The sequence below is a fragment of the Megalobrama amblycephala genome, linkage group LG4 (genome assembly GCF_018812025.1).
Source record: "Megalobrama amblycephala isolate DHTTF-2021 linkage group LG4, ASM1881202v1, whole genome shotgun sequence".
NCBI lineage: Eukaryota > Metazoa > Chordata > Actinopteri > Cypriniformes > Xenocyprididae > Megalobrama > Megalobrama amblycephala.
Window position 1 is genome coordinate 48,635,735 of NC_063047.1, and position 20,778 is coordinate 48,656,512.

Below are 20,778 nucleotides of genomic sequence, written 5' to 3' on the forward strand. Positions count from 1 at the left end.
TCACTTTTGAGCTTCAGCAAGAACCAATGAGGTTTATTCTTGTGTTACGCATCACTTTTGAGCTTCAGCAAGAACCAATGAGGTTCATTCTCGTGTTACGCATCACTTTTGAGTTTCCACAAGAGGTTTGTTCTTGCGCATCAAGCCACTCAATTTATATGGAATAGTTTTACAATCTCTAAACTTTTTGAAGTTTCATCTAAAAGATCTTCATTTGTGTTCCAAAGATGAACGAAAGTCTTATGAGTTTGGAATGACATGAGGGTGAGTAATAAATGACAGAATTTTCATTTTTGGGTAAACTAACACTTTAAATGATGTGGTTTCACTCTGTGAAAGTGAAGCCTGAACTAATAGAAGACAGCACTGTTTGTACTGTAAATAAGTTAATTCTATCTTGACCTGCTTTGCTCAGATTAGTGAAAATAACCTCCAACTTTCCATTAAAATGACATGTAGTTAAACGCCTTGCATGTAAATGAATGCAAAATCTTACATTTTTATTGGGAACAGTCCACAGTTGGAAAGGTTAATTTGTTTGTTTGTTTGTTTTATTCACCAAGTAAATGCAGAAACAAAATGTTGAGTAAATCAGCATTCAGAGCACACAGTGAAAAATAACTTTTAATATGTAATAATAGATGCTACGTCCTTACATTTTAGACCTGTGGGCCGTTTAATATCAACTGCTGAATCAGGTGTCTGATATTATGACGTCCTCCCCGAGAGAAAACACACTAATCAGCCAATCAAATGCTATTAAATGGTCTTTTACATGTTCATCTCATGAAATAACAAATGCACCTCACACTTATATGAATATAAATATTTGTGTCTGTACTTCTATTTGTCATTTTCGCAGATAGTTTTACAGGCCCGTGCATCTGTCTATGCACTTAAATGCTTCAAATATCCTGTATTTGTTCAATGGTGCTGCAGTTTTTGGGTGAACAAAGGATCGATTTCCAAAAGGGCACTAAATAATCAGAATAACAGCATCAAACATGGAAGACACCCAAACATATGAAAAAACAAAACAAAACAAAACAAAACAAAACAAAAAAACACCCTGAGAGGTAAAGTCCAAAAAGTCTCAAGGCAACAGCTCTAATAAAACAAAACAGTCAGAGAAACACAAAGAATTTGGAGACATGCCAGCTGTATGCCTCTCAAGATGATAAACGTAAACAAGAGAGATGGACTTTGGTTTGTCATTTCTTGCCTTAAAATCTAAAAAAAAGAAAAAAAAGGGGGAAGCTTATTCTTTTCATGACTGAGCGTCCATTTGTATCTTCCTGTACATAAGAGAAGTATACAAAAGGGATTTGACCATGTACGTGGAGTTCTCCATTTTGTCCATAACACTTCTATGAACATATTTAAGACAAATCAAGCAGTCTTGCATTTCCACCACTTTGAATGGAGTTCAAGCTAAATGAGTAACAACAAAGCAAAGATCTCACCACAGGCAAAACAAGGTATTGTTTTCAAGGCTCCCAAAGACTGATACGCCTGGATAAAAATTCTCAAAATCACATTTTAGATGTTGGAGGGTTAAAACTAAGATCATGAGGAATGTTTTTTTGGGTTGAGAACAGCTTTTTTGGCTTCCTCAGGTAAAAGTGCAGGATCGCTTAAGATGGATGTGCTGGTACAGAGTTGTCGTAATGTCCTGAGTACCACTGTAGGATACAGAAAAAACACACACAAAGACGATGAGAGAAAACAGTGAACATAATACACAGATATACAAGACACTACAACAAAATGAGGAAATATAGAAATAGAAAGCAGCAGGTTACAACAACAACAAAAAAAATTTTACATTTCAGACCACCAATACACTATTACCAAAATTTCTAAGCTCAGAGAGCAGTACTGAGTCGTGTCATTTTCAGGACATTCGCTTGGAAGGATAGAAGAAGAAAATTAGCGGATCCGCCATTGCATGCAAAGTTTAGAACAAGAAGCAAAACAAAAACTGTTTTACTGTTTTGTATCGCTCTTTATGTGGGCTGCACGATTTGGGGAGAAAATGGAGTTGCGATTTGAGTTGCGAATAAAGAGACGGCATACTGACGCAAAACAGGGAAGCTCTGCACTGCACTGCATTCACTACGTCAACTGCGTAGCAGACTGACAAGGAAGAGGAAAAATTGTTGAATGAAGAAGTTATTTTTTTGTTTTTGCACACAAAAAGTATTCTCGTCACTTCATAACATTAAAGTTGAACCACTGCAGACTATTTTAACAATGTTTTTACTACATCTCTGGACCTTGAATGTTATAATTTCATTGCTTTGTATGGGATCAAAAATATAGTAATTTGTATTCTGAAGATGAACGAAGGTCTTATGTGTTTGGAAGGACATGAAGGTGAGTACTTAATGAAAAATTTGGGTGAACTAACCTTTAAAGCTGGGCACACATTTAACTAAAACATTCTAAGACTGTGCTCAACATACAGGTATTGCTTCCTGCGACTGAAGCAGATTTAAATACTTACACATGGAATTTGAACAACGACTGTAATCACAGACTGAATGCAACTGGCTCTGACTGGACGCGTTTGAGCGCGATCAGTCATAAGTATCAATTTACATTCATAATTGGCCTCACAATCGTTAAGTGTGTGCGCGGCTTTAATGAGTACACACATGTAATGTAATGTGTTTCATTCATACTGGAAGCCGGAGGGCACCCTCGAGCAGAAAGTCCACAGGTGAGACGCATAGAAGTTATAAAGCTTATGAAATCCCAGGAAATCCCTTATATGGACAAAGGTATCCAGCTATTGCTGTATCAAAATAAAATGCAGATAGAGACATTTTTTGACTGATAAAACATGGAGACAATAAATATACGATTGTGACAATATATGGTCTATCTGTGTTCTCAGGTTTTTTCATAAGAATAAAGTATATTTATAATGCAATGCTAATCGACATAGCCATATTCTGTGAAATGAAGCCACGTCAGATCTCAAAAGGAAGTTATTTCAAAAACTCAGCTGACGTTATATAGTAAGTTTGGAGTAAACACGTCATTAAATGTTCCCTTTTTTTGGACAACAGGTTTGTAACCGTTCTCATTACAAGTTTGTAAAGATGTTTGGCGCATTTTGCTGTTGCAAATGCACATTACATGTGATAGGGCTGCACGATTAATCGTAATTGAATCGAAATCGCGATTTGGCTTAGTGCGATTATGACATCGCAAAGGCTGCGATTTTTAATGATATAAATATGTACACAGCGTGTTAGTGAAGAGCTGCTCTGTGATCAGTAGTAAATGACGCTCCATCTGAGAGCACTGCATTAGAAAAAGCAACACGCGTCAAATATACAAACTTTACAAACATGAGAAGCCTTTATGAACTTCTTTTCTGACAAAAGACAACGTTTAATGTGTTTTTACTCCAAACTCACTTCATAACATCAGTTGAGTGTTTGAAATAGCATTTTTATTAGCATTGGATTATAAATATACTTCATTATTATGGAAGTACCCAAGAAGGCTTGAAGAAAACATATAAACCATGTATTGTGTTATCATTTGTTTTATAAAATCACATTTTAAATGGCAAATCGCAATTTTAACCAGAAAAATCGCAATTAGATTTTTTCTCCAAATCGTGCAGCCCTAATATGTGACTCAAACAAACTCACAGCGCTTCTCTGCAAGAGCGGAGCAGCATTTACTGCGATATCGCAGCCTTCACAGTTTCATATTCAAAATTTTAGATTCATTTGGGTTAATCGTGCAGCCCTACTCTTAACGCACTCTTTTCTGACTACTGCAAGGTACATCACAACTGTGCGTATTGCCACCTAGTGGACTGTTCTGTCTCAACATTCACCTTGCTGTCATATTTACAACTGTGACAATATCCAAAGTTGAGAATTTAACTTGTGCACAAATTTGCATAAAACATTTGCGAATAAAGCACCGTTTCCATCCAGTAAGTCGAAGAGAACAAAATAGTCACTTCCTGATAAACTGCCGCTAAATATCACTAAGAAAAATGGGAAGTTGCAGCAATAGCTGCCACTGTATATAATAATTTTCGTATTTAATAAATGACTTGCGCCTCAGAGAACGCAGACGAAACGCAATAAACGCTGTCATGTTATCTTGCATTCAGATGCCTGGTGTTTGTGAACGCGAACGTGTGAGGCGCTTCTGGGAGAGAATTAAACCGAAACACTTTAACAACAGACTTTGCTCAGGCATTACAGAATGACCAAAACAACATTTCAGATGCTGTGTCTACTGGTTGGTCCAGTTATGCTATCCCATCGCATAGTCATTTTTTGATATGCATCAAGGAATTTATTCGGTAAAACTGTTTCCATCATAATTTATGTGCATATGTTCGTTTTTTTAATGCTAATTTTTAGAATTTATATATTCATGGCGTTTACATCCAGTGTTTTTTAATGCATATCCCAAAATGCTCATAAAAATAGATGGATGGAAAGCTAATGAGCGCTTATCAGGATCAACTAAACGCTGGATTCTCAAAAGTATGTGAAGTTCGTGGCGGCATTGTGGAAGTAAATTTGCACAAACTTGTCTGTTATTGTAGGGACATCGACTTTACATTTTCATGCCCCCAAACATGAAGCTGAACAAAACAAACTGTGATTGGTTGCTTTACATGTTGGTCAGGCGGCCTCTTGGGCGGCCAATGAAAGCTGCTATGGAGTCCAGACCTTCTGCCCTCAGTCTGAAGGTCTGGCTACGCAAGACTACTACTCTCCAGTCAACTTACTAGGTCGGAGGACAGGGAGGGCACAGTAACGATCCAGCCACTGCATGGTGGTTTCACACAGCTCTGTGTTGTTGGTGGTAGACACTGTCCCATTGAAGGACTCAAAAAGAGGTTGAATAATGACGCTAAACTGAGAGAGGAGTATTAAAGAAAATAATAAGCTTGTGGAGGAGTCCAATCCAGTACAAACATTCTGACTATTCAGTTCACTATTTTCAGGCTTAAGGATACTATCCAGAATTTCCAGTTCTGAAGAGTTCTGTTCTTCACATAGTCCTCAAACTTCTCCCTCATGTGGTCAAAGCGATGACGTGCGACAGGAACCCCTGTATCAGGAAGCTGTTCCTGGCACAAGCTGCAATAAATAGTGGGCATCTTTTATAGTTCACTTTCAAAGAAGAAAGAATTTCCAAATGTAATACGTTCAAATAGTAAATAGAAAAAAGAAATTAGTTCCCAATATTTACTTTTAATGAACACTTGATCACAATAAACGTACCTTATAGATGTATTAAGCTCCTCAATCTCCTCTCGTAATCTCTTGGTCTCTTCCTGCATCTGTTGTCTCTCGAGTTGTAGTTTGCCAATGTAGTCAACCGTCTTTTGAAGTGTTGCAGCATTACTGATCTGAAAACCCAGATATGGGTGACAAAAAATAAAGTTACATCACTAGTGTATGATGCCGTTTAAGGGCCAAAATTAAACAGTAATTACATTATTGTTCAATATTAAAGAGGTCATATGATGCTTTTTAATGCTTTCCTTTTCCTTCAGTGTGCAAAGTGTCTTTTTGCATGTGTAAGATCTGCAAAGTTGCAAAGCTCATAGTGTTTCTAAAATGTATTCTAACAGAGAACACTTGCCTAAAACGACCTTGATCGAAGTGCAGATTACTTCTGCAAATGTCTACGTCACAATGTCTAATATTAGCAAATTGCCCAGCCAAAGCCATATGCACTCTGATTGGTTCTGCTCTAGCCGTGCTTGAAAAGTTGTTTCTGATCGATCTGCATTTTCAGAATTTAACTCGAACTGATTTGGCAAAATCCAAAGACATTATTAACTGTTTGTGTTTACAATTGCTTTAGAAGCCTTAAAAGCTAAAGCTTGCGATTATGGTAAGGGGCGTTACATTTCCAACACACACGATTATGGTAAAGGCCAATAACAACGCACTGGGTCAGTTGACCAATCAGAGCACTCTGGGCTTTTTTGGAACAAGGGGCTTTGTAGAAATCAGAGTGTTTCAAATAGACTAGGAATAGAGGTGCTGCAATAATGTACAGTATGTGATTTTTTCTTTTTACATTAAAGGTCCCGTTGTGCGTGGTTTTTTGAAGCTTTGATTGTGTTTATAGTGTGCAATATAACATGTGTTCATGTTTCGCGTGTAAAAAAACACAGTATTTTTCACATAATTTACTTATCTGTATACCGCTGTTTCCACTGTCATAAAAAATGACTTCCTTGTTCTATGAAGTCCCTCCTTCAGAAATACGTAACGAGGTCTGATTGTGCCAGCGGTTCCTGTGTTGTGATTCGACAGCAGCTTAGCGAACCTTGCCCGGAAAGGTCACGCCTCTTACCATAACGTGGAGATGCACGCGCTCAGTGTTTTTGTAAACATGTCTGTAATTTTACCCTATCAATTTGAGCCGGAATCAGACCCGGTGATTGGACTGCGGGATGAAAATAACAGCGTTTCGACGACATGGCGACAAACACACTCTACAAACGCAACTCTTGTGTATTCCTGTGGGTGGAGGTTAGTCAAAAAACTGTTTTAGTGACGTCATTAAAGAAGGAAGTAGAGGGATGTAGTCCAAACTGGTCGTTCGATGTAGGCGACTTCTGTTAAATAAAATATCTCGCTTGGCATTGAACTTTGAGCTTTAAAATTTTACAGATTTTATTTATACTCTAACAACAACATTACACACTAACTAAAGTTTGAAACATGGGATCACGAAGAACGGGACCTTTAAAGCATGTTAAAGGATTAGTTCACTTTAAAATGAAAATTACCCCAAGCTTTACTCACCCTCAAGCCATCCTAGATGTATAGGACTTTCTTCTTTCTGATGAACACAATCAGAGTTATATTTATGAATATCCTGATGCGTCCAAGCTTTATAATGGCAGTGAACAGGACCAACAAGTATGAGCTGAAGAAAGTGTCTCTATCCATTATAAAAGTACTCCACACGGCTCTGGGGGCTTCTGAAGTGAAACGATGCGTTTGTGTTAGAAAAATATCTATATTTAACAAGTGATAAATTAAAATATCTAGCTTCCACCAAAACACCTTCCCTATTCAGCTTACAAAAACGGAAGGCGGTCTGGTGGAAGCTAGATATTTTACTTTATAACTTGTTAAAGGGATAGTTTGAATTTGATGTTTATCAGCTGTGCCTATGGTTTTTCATCAGCTGTGCCTATGGTTTTTCCACATCCAACTGAGGTATGTGAACAAGATCTTTGTATGTGTCCTTTTTATTTGTAAAGCTGCCCTTATGAAAAGTGACAAAATAAAATGAAGTTTTGATGTAATAAAACCATGTTTTTTAGTGGTTTACTTCCACTTGTATAACAACTGTTGAACTACAGGCACCATGTTTAAACTACGCCAGTCGCACAAACACCTCACGCACCGGATGCTGTGTGCGCGCTCAAGATAGTTGGACATAGTCGTGTATTAGAGGTAAAAACATTATATAAATACTGTTTGGTTTCTCACACAAACTGATCGTTTCATGTCTTAGGACATCAATGTGTTGTCATGAGCCGCAGGGTTTAATTTGGATTTGTCTGTGCATGTTTTTTTTTTACTCTTATAGATTTTGTTACCATTGCCATGCATTATACGACTGACAGTTGGAGTTAAAAATCATCATTTGTGTTCTACTGAAGAAATGAAGTCACCTACATCTTGGATGCCCGGGCGGGTAAGCAGATAAACATCAAATTTTCATTTTTAGATGAACTCTCCCTTTAAATATGGATATTTTTCTAACACAAACGCAACGCTTCACTTCAGAATGTCTTTATTAACCCCCTGGAGCCGTGTGGAGTACGTTTATGATGGATGGATGCACTTTCTTCAGCTCATACTCGCTGGTATCGCTCACTTCCATTATAAAGCTTGGACGCGTCAGGATATTTATTAATATAACTCCGATTGTGTTCATCAGAAAGAAGAAAGTCATATACAATTAGGATGACTTGAGGGTGAACAAATCTTGGGATAATTACTAATAAGAACTAATCCTTTAATCTGTTCTAGTAAACCCAATAAACAAAATAATGACCTTTTAAATGAACATCATACAGCCTCTTTTAAAATACTTTCTCCTATTACAGTTGTGCAGAGACAACTTCAAGCAAATTACATGATCTACAAAAAAAAAAAAAAAAAAAAATTAATGTGGATTTTGAAAATCAAGTAAGAAAGATGAATGCAGATTTACATTTGATTGAGACTTGAGAGTCGGCACAAGATTACACAATGTCTTGAAGCAGACATTTATGGTAAATCGCCTCTTCTGCTCAGCAGATATGTGAGTAACTCTCCGACTCTGTCAAAGCAAACGACAAAAAATTTACAAACAGGGACAGGCTGAGAAAATGGTAGAGATATGGATATTTCAACATCAAAATTTATGGCAATTATGCTCAACTGGCCAATTAAGAGAGTTGTTAGTAATGTAAATTAACATTTTGAATTGCAGGATACATTGCATCAATGTACAGTTGGACAACATTAGTAGAGTGCAATTTCATGAATCGTACCTTACAGGCTTCATTTTTGCCCATGCCTGCACTGGTGTTGAGAGGTGACTGGGGGCTTGGTACCTGTTCTGGTCCCAATGGTGACCCTTGACCTGAGACCCGCCCATCGTGTGCTAAAGAAAAATGAAAAAAGCTTGCTCAGAAACCTAAATTCACAAACAAAACAACAAAACACAAAGCAATTTCAGCATAAATTGAAGGAGACTAGGCTGAATCTAACCTGTACTTGTTGACTGTACTGATGTCTTGTTGTTGGATACAGTTGTGGCAGTTTCCTCTTTGGGTACGATTGGTTGGGGAGACTTCTGTGTCTGAGGGAGAATATGAAAACCAGCAGAAACCTGCAAAGCAGTGTTTAATTTTTTATTGTAATTATGCATTGCTTGGGGATGAAATTATTCTTTACTAGGGTTGGGTGGAATTCAAAATTAAGAATTGGCTCTCGTTTCAATTCATAAATCAGAAATAGAATGATAGGAAGATAAATTTAGTGAATTGAAATACGAAGAAATTTAAGTCACACTACAGAAAAATGGACAAGAAATTATAACTTTTCTGTTTAAAAATTCCCAAGAAACTGTTTAAGCACAATTTTCTCCTAACCCTATTGAATTAGCAAGTTGGGACAGGGCATTTATAAACAAAAAAAACCACAAAAAAAAATGTCTACGTTTATAAAAATTGTCCTTTAATTTACATCACAGCTGTGCATCCTTTGCTACTTATTATTGCTAGTCAGAGACAAGTGTTATTAAAGTGTTAGTTCACCAAAAAAATTAAATTCTATCTTCACCAAGAACCAATGAGGTTCATTCTCATGCTACGCATCACGTTTGAGCTTCAGAAAGAACCAATGAGGTTCATTCTCGTGTTACACAGCGCGTTTGAGCTTCAGCAAGAACCAATGAGGTTCATTCTCGTGTTACGCATCACGTTTGAGCTTCAGCAAGAACCAATGAGGTTCATTCTCATGTTACGCAGCACGTTTGAGCTTCCACGCATCAATCAGGTTCAGTTGAGCTTGTAAAAAAAAGCCTAAATTTAATCTGTTCATCATATAAAATGATCGAATTTCTTCAAAAGAAATTGGACTAAACCACTCAATTCCAATGGATTAGTCTCTTTATGAACTTTTTGAAAGTTCATAAAGAGCTTTCAATGGAGGGATAGAAAGCTCTCAGATTTCACCAAAAAGATCTTCATTTGTGTTCTAAAGATGAACAAAAGTTTTACGGGTGTGGAACGACATAAGGGTGAGTAAATGATGACAGAATTTTAATTTTTGGGTGAACTAAACCTTTAAGGTGAGAGAGTTGTATAACTCTAGAAAGAAAACACTTGAACGCATCCATGAGTGCAGATAAATCATTTTGGTCTGATTTCATGGAAGAGAAATACTAACTATATATATGTGCATGAGCTGATTCTTAACAAAACACATGTATTACCATTCAAAAGTTTGGGGTCAGTAAGATTTTGTTTAAATTAAATTAATACTTTTATATAACAAGGATGCATTAAATTGATATGATTAAAAAATCTTATCATAAATTGATAAATTGATAACATTTATAGTGTTACAAAATGTATTTCTATTTAAAAAAGATGCTGTTCTATTAAAAAAAAAAGATGTTCTTTTGAACTTTCTATTCATCAAAGAACCCTGAAAAAGCAGCACAACTGTTTTAAATCAGAATATTAGAATGATTTCGTAAGGATCATGTGACGCTGAAATTTGGCTTTGCATCACAGGAATAAATGACATTTATTACAAAAATAAATGTAAAATATATAAAACAGTTATTTTATATTGTAATAATATTTCACAATATTACTGTTTTACTGTATTTTTGATCAAATAAATGCAGCCTTGTTGAGCAGAAAATACTTAAAAATGTTTCAAAAACATTTAAAAAACTAAATATTACCAAACCCAAACTTTTGACCTGTAGGCTAGTGTATATACACATGTTGCATGCATGATAATGTTTGATTAATATACACTGAAAATTGTATAAAAATTACTAACAGCCATTTCATGCAGTTCTTTAAATTTCATCCAATTTCAATTCTATTTTCTTACATTCAAATTTGAATTATAATTCTGCATCCTGCTTGCAACCTCAATTCAAAATGAAAAGGTTTCTTTAAATCAATTTTGAAAGATACACAACCCTGTTATATAGACTACCCAATTGCAAACATGATAGGACATGAAGGGTGAAAAGCTTACACAAGGAATTCTGGAGGAGGGAATGACCATACCAGTGGTGGGGACAACATCAGTGTTGAGAGGGGCAGGAGTAACAAGGACAGCGTGGGTGGAACCTGGGAATGGTTATGATGGGATATGTACATGATGAGAACAAATTTCAGCATTGACAATGTTGTTGATATTTAGCCTACTATCAGTTTTCTGGATGATTTTTGGGGATCCATTCGATGATCCATCAGTAGATGAACACGCTAAAAAGTGTGAATTTTTACCATTGTACCTTTGTGGCGGATCAACAGCTTCTGCAATGTTTGAAGTAAATGTGTGTTTTAATTAGAACCGCCAGACAGGTTGAAATATTCAGTCACAATTAATCTTAATTACCAACAGGAAGAGGTTTTCTCCATCAATTACTAATAAGTGAAAATGTCTAAAATGACTACCATTCTCTGTGTCATACAGTGATAATGGCAAAAGATTGTAAAATGCTACAGTTAAAACCTGTTCATTGGTTAAAGTGTCCCTATTATGCTTTTTTGAATATTACCTTTCATGCAATGTGTAATGTAGCTGTCTGTGAATGTAAACAATCTGCAAAGTTGTGAAAGCCGAAAGTGCACGATAAATAAAGTTATTGTCTCTTAAAAGAAAGAATCGACTCTGAACAGCCTGAACGAGACGTTAGGAATTCGAATCCCACTTCCGTGACGGCTACACGTCACTGGGTAACAAATTTGCCTAATGCCTGCTTATGATCTTCATTGGCTGCTTGCGAACAATGTCTACTTTGTCCTGCCCTCAAACGCTGTAGCTGGTTCCTGTTGTATACATGTCGACAAGATGCTTCTTTCTGCTCAGCAAAATCAAATTCTTTTTGTAAACACTCCCAAAGGATGAGGATGTAAAGAGTCAGTGGTTAAAATTACCACAGCGATACAACAGCAGAATTACATTACAAAACACAATTAAAATAAGGACAATAGTCACTTTATTTGGACCAATTTGTTCTCAGAATCACAGCCTGTAAGTATGATTCATTATTGATGTATATGTATTTTCACTGGGTGTTCAAAATATGTAGTTTTGTGATTTATATTGTGCTAGGCCTCCAGCTAACCGGCAAATTCATGTTATTACTGTCTTACTGAAATACAAATCAGCAGTGGTCCACTATAATCTAAAATTGTGTCCACTGATGCAGATTGTCTGTTGTTCTTACTACTCTGAGTAATAATAAAGGATGGAGCAAGATTTGCTTTACAAACTTTAATGTTACATCAGTCATTCACGTTGGTGCTTGGCTAACGTTCCCACAAGTTCCCACATGTGCACCGCAATAAATTAGAAATATACACATCAGTTTGATGGACACACACTTGTTAATGCCGATGTAGAGGAATTACAGTTGCAACATCTCACGATGAACGTCAAACTGAGTAGTGCATAACTGAGAAATGTCCTGCTCAAGACGTTCTTGCAATGGAGGTTCAGGTTGAATAACTAGTTTCATCATCGGATTCATGCTCGGATTGATATGGTAAAATCGACGCCATCGTTACTGTCTTTACAGTGTGTACAACTGCTGAGCTCCGGAAGCCTCCGGAACTGAATTAGTTATGTTAATGGGTGTTAGTTTCCGCATGCTGTGCAAGCGGTAGACCAATCACAACAGACTGGACTGTCTGGCCAATCAGAGCAAAGCAGGCTCACAGAAAGGAGAGATTTAGAGAGACTGAAGCATTGGATGAGTCTTTTGAGAATCAATGAAAAATGTGGTGATGTGCAACATAAGCAGGGCTGTCAAACGATTAATCGCATACAAAATAAAAGTTTGAGTTTGCCTAATATATGTGGGTGTACTGTGTGTAATTATTATGTATATATAAATACAAACACATCCATGTATATATTTGAGAAATATATATATATATATATATTTCTCAAATATATACATGGATGTGTTTGTATTTATATATACATAATAATTACACACAGTACACCCACATATATTAGGCAAACTCAAACTTTTATTTTGTATGCGATTAATCGTGATTAATCGCGATTAATCGTTTGACAGCCTTAAACGTAAGTGATTTTTTACTCTTGATGCATGTAAACCTGTTATAGGAAATCTCCAAAACAAAATTAAGAACCTTTAAAATAGCATAATAGGGGCACTTTAACAGTAAGTTCCCTTACTTTATACGGTCCAAAACTTATAGATCTAAAAAGACATTTTATGTAATTTTATAATGAAATACAGTTAAATGTACAGTTCTTGAAAGTGAAAAAGAACAAGGCATCTTATAATTTACAGTTAAAAAAAGTAAACTGACATTCACAGAATTCTTTGTGTGACAGCTCACATTTGATCGTTATTCAATGAAAACCTTGTTTCTTGTTAGTTTTTTTTTTTTTTTTGTCAGTTATGTACATTAGGGTTTTGTTACAGCTTATGTTTTAAATTAATTGTATTATTTTAGTGTTGTGTGTTACCATGATGGTGTTTTGTATTTGTGTGCGCTTTACTGTGCACCTTCTATATATATATTAGTATTTACTTTGAACTTTGAATCAAGTGGATATCAGTATATTTTAAAAGTTAAAAAAAAAAAAGATTATAGTATATTAACCATTTTAGTCAATGACATATACATTTTATGGTAATATTTTTCTGTAAATTTAAGTTCAATCTGTAAAATTTAAAATTTTGCGACTAGGGCTGGACAATTAATCAAAAAGTAATCGAAGCCGTAATTTAGAACCTCTAATCGACATAACTTTCCCAATACTTTCCCCTTAAAAACATACGGTCCCACTTTATATTAAGTGGCCTTAACTACTATGTACTTTCATCAAAAAATAAGTACAATGTACTTATTGGGTTCATATTGAATTGCAAAACACTTGTGCTGCTATTGAGGTGGGATACTGGTAAGGTTAGGGAAAGCTTTGGTGGTATGGGTAGGTTTAAGGGTGGGGGTATGGTGTAAGGGATGGGTCAACAGTGTAATTATAAATGTAATAACAGAAATTAATTACAGATGTAATTACATGCAGGTGTTTTTAAAATATAAGTACAATGTAAAAACATGTATGTACACAATAAGTGCATTGTATCAAATGATTAATTTAAATGTAAGTACATAGTAGTTAAGGCCACTTAATATAAAGTGGGACCAAACATACTACTGTGTGTGTAGTCACGTGACTCCGCCCCATCCAGTCAGCGGCATGGAAGCAACAATGGAGTCAACACAAAGACAGTGCGCGATCCCCGAAGTGAGATGATGCGTCCTCATGAAAGTTTGTCAATTGTATGTGTTTTAAGGCATGCCAGTTTGGAAATTCAAGTGATTTTAAACCATCAAATGTGTATCAGTATATTGAACTACTGTGCTGATGCATTGCGGCACACGAACACTCATACAGACAGTAGCTGCACATCACGTGAAGATCGCTCACAGAGAAAGGAGCGCAGAAACACGTTGTCAACGCTGTCCTGTGATTTATCACTAAAGTAGCTTAGAAACTCAGAGGTTATAGCATATATTTTCTACTTTTGAAGTAACTACTTACATCCCACAGCTTCACAATTAATAGAGAGACGGTATGACTAATTCACACACGCAATCGCTCTCTCATTAATGCATTCAAATATGAACTGGTACTGTGCTATTTTATCTGTATCTGATTTACAATGAGCAGAAATCTGTAAGAAATGTTACGAACCATAGATAAAATAACTGCTGAAAGTGAGCTGTTATGTCGGAGCACTTTTAATTTTTCAAATATCCCACTTTTAATAGTCAGGCATATTTACAGTACAAACCTTGTCAGTGAACTATGAGGGGGTGGGAAGCAAAAACAAAATAATTATAATCAAGGTAAAATGTTCAATTAATCGATATTTTGATTTTAGATCATATCATCCAGCCCTAGTTGTACTTTCTACTGTAAAGTCAAATTTAACATTATTTTTTGTGTTAGTAAGCATGTTACAAAATCTGCTTTGAGGAGAGACACAAACCTGTGAGTATGAGTTGAGATGGCGGCAGTGGATTGGCCGGGACAATCGCTCTCTGTGGGTGTCTGGCTTTTTTGCTAGAAACAGGAGGCAGAATGGATTTGGGCAAGGCAAAGTTGGCTGGCTGTGAGTTCAGTGAGGCAGAGGTTGAGGCCGCAGGCTGTGGAGATTGTGCGGCAGGCAGCTCAAAGCTTGACCTGCGACTGAAAGTAGTGGCTGCGTCAGTGGGAGTTACTGTGGAAGGGGCGGAGTGCGTTATTACAGAAGGAGATGTGAGGCTTGGGGTGGGCTGAGGGACTGTAGTGACTGTAGAAACACCTCCACACTGGAGAGGTTGTGGGGCTGGTGGGAGAGGTGGAGCTGGTGGTGGCAGGAGAGATGGGACGGAGGGGGTCACTTGCTCGGTGAAAAGACGCATGTAGGATTGTTGGTAGGATGTGCCAGCAGCATTACCATTGTCCTGGTTGGCGACGGAAAGATGGCTGGACAGTGGAGAAGACGGGAGGAGGCGGTAGTCCAGTGGCATTGAGGGAAGCTCTGAGGAGAGCGGCATGGATGACAGCAAGGGATTCTAGCAAACAACAGATATGAATATCAGCACAATGCATACAAGTGCATATCATTGTTTGAGAAAAAAAAAAAAAGTACTAAACCTAACAAGTAGGGATAGACCATATAGTAAATATTTGCAATAATTTTGCTATTACTTTGCAAATGTGGTAGAACATATAATACTCATTAAAGCTAAAAGAGCAGTGAGTGGTTTCTTCATTTTTGGTAATTATTGTTCTTTAAATTAATATTAACAACACACAAAAAAATCAGCAATAGGTATTTGCAGATATTATACTCCATTCAAACTGCCAGACCTAATACATGGATCCAATATTTTGACACACATTTGTGCAAAACGAGGTAATCCATGTTACTTCAGATTGACCTGAGAGTGTTTTCATAGAGCTTGCTGTATGCTTTATTGGAAGCAGAGAAATATGACCTTTCATACCTAAGAGTTAACCTGGTCAATGTAAAACACAATGAATTTTACACACAGGTACCTTTTTGGAGTTTTGCAAAAATGTAGATAGAGGCAGATTATTCAATGAGCCTATGTTGGATTTAATGCACTTTTTATTTGAACAATAGCTCATGCCAGTATGTTAATTTTAAGGCCCCTTTTTATGTCACAACTTGCAAGCATGACAGAGTTACAGACATATTTTAATAGTGTCTACAATTTGAACCACACGTGTGTCAAAATTGTTTATGGAAGTCCTCACTATAAAATGTTTTAGTTAAAAATATAAAGTCTGGGTCAGTTGTGACAGAATCTGTGAAGTGTTAATAACTTTAAAGGTGCCATCAAACGTTTTTTTTTTTTTTTTTTTTTTTTACAAGATGTAATATAAGTCTAAGGTGTCCCCTGAATGTGTCTGTGAAGTTTCAGCTCAAAATACCAAATAGATTTTTTTTAATTCATTTTTTTAACTGCCTATTTTGGGGCATAATTAGAAATGCGCCGATTCAGGCTGCGGCCCCTTTAATTGCTCACGCTCTCCGCCCCCTCCCGAGCTCTCGACTCTATCATTGCATAAACAAAGTTCACACAGCTAATATAACCCTCAAAATGGATCTTTACAAAGTGTTCGTCATTCATGCTGCATGCATACATCGGATTATGTGAGTATTGTATTTATTTGCATGTTTACATTTGATTCTGAATGAATTTGAGGCTGTGATCTGTGGCTAACGGCTAATGCTATACTGTTGGAGAGATTTATAAAGAATGAAGTTGTGTTTATGCATTATACAGACTGCAAGTGTTTAAAAATGAAAATAACGACGGCTCTTGTCTCCGTGAATACAGTAAGAAACAATGGTAACTTTAACCACATTTAACAGTACATTAGCAACATGCTAACGAAACATTTAGAAAGACAGTTTACAAATATCACTAAAAATGTCATGTTATCATGGATCATGTCAGTTATTATTGCTCCATCTGCCATTTTTCGCTATTGTTCTTGCTTGCTTACCTAGTCTGATGATTCAGCTGTGCACAGATCCAGACGTTAATACTGGCTGCCCTTGTCTAATGCCGGCTGCCCTTGTCTAATGCCTTAAACATGGGCTGGCATATGCAAATATTGGGGGTGTACATATTAATGATCCCGACTGTTACGTAACAGTCTGTTCTTCGGAGGTCTTTTAAACAAATGAGATTTATATAAGGAGGAGGAAACAATGGAGTTTGAGACTCACTGTATGTCATTTCCATGTACTGAACTCTTGTTATTTAACTATGCCGCGGTAAATTCAATTTTTAATTCTAGGACACCTTTAACAAAATGTAAAACAAAAAATAGCATGTTTTTTTAAATTAGTACTGCCCTCAATAAGCTATTTTGAAGCCATATACAGCCCATCCCTACTGTCAATTGTAAAGAGTTTGTAATTAACATGAAGCAACTGTGCATCTGCGGTGGAGGACAGGAAGTGCATACAAAACAGGAAGAGCTTAGAGCCCTACAAATCTGTGTATGCATGTTCAGGATTGTTACCTGTGTTTGGGAGCTGCTGCTGGTTAGGGGGGTGACTGGTGGGGCAGTGGGGGAAGTGGAGGGGAAGACTGGCTGACGCAGGGTGTGAAACAAATCTAGTGGGGGGGAAAAAAAGACTTTTGATCCAGTGGGTTAACTCAGTGAATAGACTGAGTGAATTTGTTGTAAATTCGTTGAATTTCTGACTGATTTCTGACTTTGATGAAGAATGTTCCACAAAATTATATGATTGATTCATGAATTCAAAATTAACAGCTAAAAGAGTGATTTAGTCACAAAACCAGATCTCACCAGTAGATGTTAGGACTGGGTTGCATATAGATTTCTCAAATTTTAATTTAAATTAATCATAATTTAATTAAATCAATCACTATAAACTTTGTGCTTTGTTACTATTAATATGAAAAAAATGTCAATTTTATCATGAAATTAAAACAAATACCATTTTGGCATAATGTGGCATGACAGATCTCTGTAGTGCTTCAGTTCAAGCAGCACATGAACCGATCATCTCTTCCTCTTTACTACTAGTTATAGCATGAAATAAACATGAATGTTGAAAGATACAGTGCAGCTTACTGAAATATATCATGTCTCGTGTAATTACTCAGTTTCAAATGACTAAGAAATTACATCAATAAATCAACTTGTAAACTACGTCATGTAGGGCTGTCAAACGATTAATTGCAATTAATCGCATACAAAATAAAAGTTTGAGTTTGCCTAACATATGTGTGAGTACTGTGTGTAATTATTATGTATATATAAATACAAACACATTCATGTATATATTTAAGAAATATTTACAAGTATATGTATTTATTTATTTATTTATATATAAATTAAAATATTTTGTTCATAAATAAGATATATAATAGATTGCCCCCTACAGGTCAATAAACCATAGCTCAGTCTATAACACTCTTAACTATATACATGAATGTGTTTGTATTTATATATACATAATAATTACACACAGTACTCACACATATATTAGGCAAACTCAAACTTTTATTTTGTATGCGATTAATATTTTGACAGCCCTAACGTCATGTAACATTACATTTTAAAGCCATTCAATGTCCATAGCTTGATAGTTAGTTAGAAATATTAACTCTAGAGAGTTAATATTTTTAAAATTTCCGTTTGTGGTGAAAAACTACATTACCCATAATGCTGTACAAAAATCCACCAGAGAGTTGAAACAAGAAAAATGTGGCAAAATATCTCTTTAGCTCCGCCCACTCCCATGAAGCACGATGTAATTGAGTCAGGTCTCCCTACGCTATCAAAATGCTACCAATTTTCGAATATTTTTTTGCTACAAATCAAAGTTTGTAATGTTGTGATTCATTCTTGGTTCACGGTTTTTGAAATCTTTATGGGAGAAATGAATGAAAAAATACTTCTGGCACTGTTGCACTCTATTAGTTTACAACACTATTTAAGAGATTTACCTTGAGAAAAATTGATATGTACTGTACCTGATAAATATCCAAATTAATCGATATTGAATCTAAATGAGATTGAGATTGGAAATGAATTGCAAGCTAGTGAATCGAAACAGAATCGAATTGTGAAATGTGTGTCAATACTCAGCCCTAGTAGACGTAAGGCCATACCTGCACAAACAACATTTCTTCATCAACTAGTCATTCTGTCAACAAGTCAATCATTAATCTGTAAGTTAACAAAAGGAATTGTGCTCACACCTTGCAGAGGCTCAAAAGTGTCCATGAAGTCCAGATTGGGCTGCAGTGGGATGAGGCCGGGCTGGATCATGTCTGCATTACCTGCATGGGCTAAGAAGACAGGAGGGCTTGGAGTCAGTTCATCTTACTCAAGGATAAAATACATTAACAAGGACAACTCGACTGTCATTTCTCACCAATCTCCCTCGGATTGGGCCATGCTACAGGCTGATGAGAGGCCAGTGTGGAAAAGAGCGTGTCTGAGAATTCAGACATGAGCACGTCCATGTCAAAAAGGGAGTCCATCTCCATTGGAACAGGTGAATCGCGACTCTTGCGGGACCTACGACGACCTCCCACACTGATATCCTCATCCTGGCAGAAGAGGACACGGTAGGTGTCTGGACACACTTCCCCAAAGAGTGAAAACTGTTCCTCCGCACCCTTTGGGAGGCCAAAATGCAACAAGCAGGCAAGGTCAACAGACACACTTGAGGTTCATGCAGAGTAAAATGCAAGCATCAAGAATGTGTATTAGCAGCATATGCACTACCAGTCAAAAGTTAGGACACAACTGACTTTGTTTCTCTAAAGGTTAAACCAGAGGTTCCCAAAATATTTCTGTCAGCCGAACCCCTTTATCATAAAATATTTACTTGAAGAAATCCCTGAGATTTTGAATTAATAATTCAATAAAAATAAAGACAAATCACATGTTCATGGTTCTTCCAGTTCTTGGTAAATGCCTTCAGCACATTCTTGTCATTGACTTAGCCTTTTGGAATTTCCATTTGGCTTTAATTAAAACCAACTTCATTCCAGTCATCACCAGCCAACCAACCATGTTCCTCACTGACTGAGACCTGAAGACAGTCAACTTTACCTTCTCCTATATTATATACATCTCCTCTCTTCATGTAAATACTACTGCAAAACATGCTTTTGCCCACAAAACTTGTGTGATTGACATTAGGTGGGAGAAAAACTATATTTTGCAAAGTTTCTTGTGGGAACGCAAATGTTTTGCAAGCAAACTTGAAGCTTCTTGTGGGAATGCAATACTTTTACGAGAAAACAATACTTTTTTTTGCAACAAAATGCAAAAATTTTGCGAGTGAATGCAAAAGCATTGAAAGATCATTTTTTCTCCCATCTCAATTTTTTTTCCATCAATGTGTCCATTTAGTGGCTTCAAACTAAACTTAAATATATATTCTATATAGTAATACATAACTATATTCAAAAAAGTTTGTTTTACTCCACTGTTGCTCTGTCGCCTATAGATTTCTGCTAATTTCTAATTATATAATATATAATTATATTATATATATATATATATATATATATATATATATATATATATATATATATATATATATTTCTAACTTCTAATAATTTTGGACATTTTTATTGCAGCACTTTCTAACATACTGCATTCTCGTTTGGATGAATAGTGTTATAAAAACTCTATATTTGTAAGTTTCTTACATACATACATAATATAAGTATGTATAATGTATATAATGTATGTATGTATGCATGTATGTAAAAATGAAAATGTATGTATATTTGAACCATTGAAACACTGTAAAATTATTAAAGATATTAAAGACCTATTCGGATAGGATTCATTTTCCAAACTATGTTTTTTTTTTCACTCGACGTCTGTGATTTCATGTACTGATTCAGACGGGACTAACATCTCTGTGTTTATTCCAGAG

At 36.1% G+C, this 20,778-nt stretch overlaps 1 protein-coding gene across 3 annotated transcripts in view; it reads right to left on the minus strand.

Moving 5' to 3' along the window:
- Positions 1–479: 479 nt before the first annotated feature.
- LOC125267768 (MLX interacting protein) overlaps positions 480–20,778 on the minus strand; it is a 28,013-nt gene continuing 7,714 nt past the window's right edge. For 2 of the 3 annotated variants that reach the window (XM_048189705.1, XM_048189704.1), the window contains exons 6-17: positions 19,255–19,501; positions 19,079–19,168; positions 17,367–17,461; positions 14,809–15,376; positions 10,797–10,891; positions 8,784–8,904; positions 8,564–8,676; positions 8,242–8,349; positions 5,274–5,401; positions 5,006–5,129; positions 4,775–4,904; positions 480–1,682 (exon numbers count right to left, since the gene is read on the minus strand). In XM_048189705.1, the coding sequence (XP_048045662.1) occupies positions 1,567–1,682; positions 4,775–4,904; positions 5,006–5,129; positions 5,274–5,401; positions 8,242–8,349; positions 8,564–8,676; positions 8,784–8,904; positions 10,797–10,891; positions 14,809–15,376; positions 17,367–17,461; positions 19,079–19,168; positions 19,255–19,501 (1,935 nt within the window). In that variant the 3' untranslated portion in view covers positions 480–1,566. The remainder of the gene's footprint in view (positions 1,683–4,774; positions 4,905–5,005; positions 5,130–5,273; positions 5,402–8,241; positions 8,350–8,563; positions 8,677–8,783; positions 8,905–10,796; positions 10,892–14,808; positions 15,377–17,366; positions 17,462–19,078; positions 19,169–19,254; positions 19,502–20,778) is intronic. The other variant, XM_048189706.1, reaches the window with a different exon arrangement.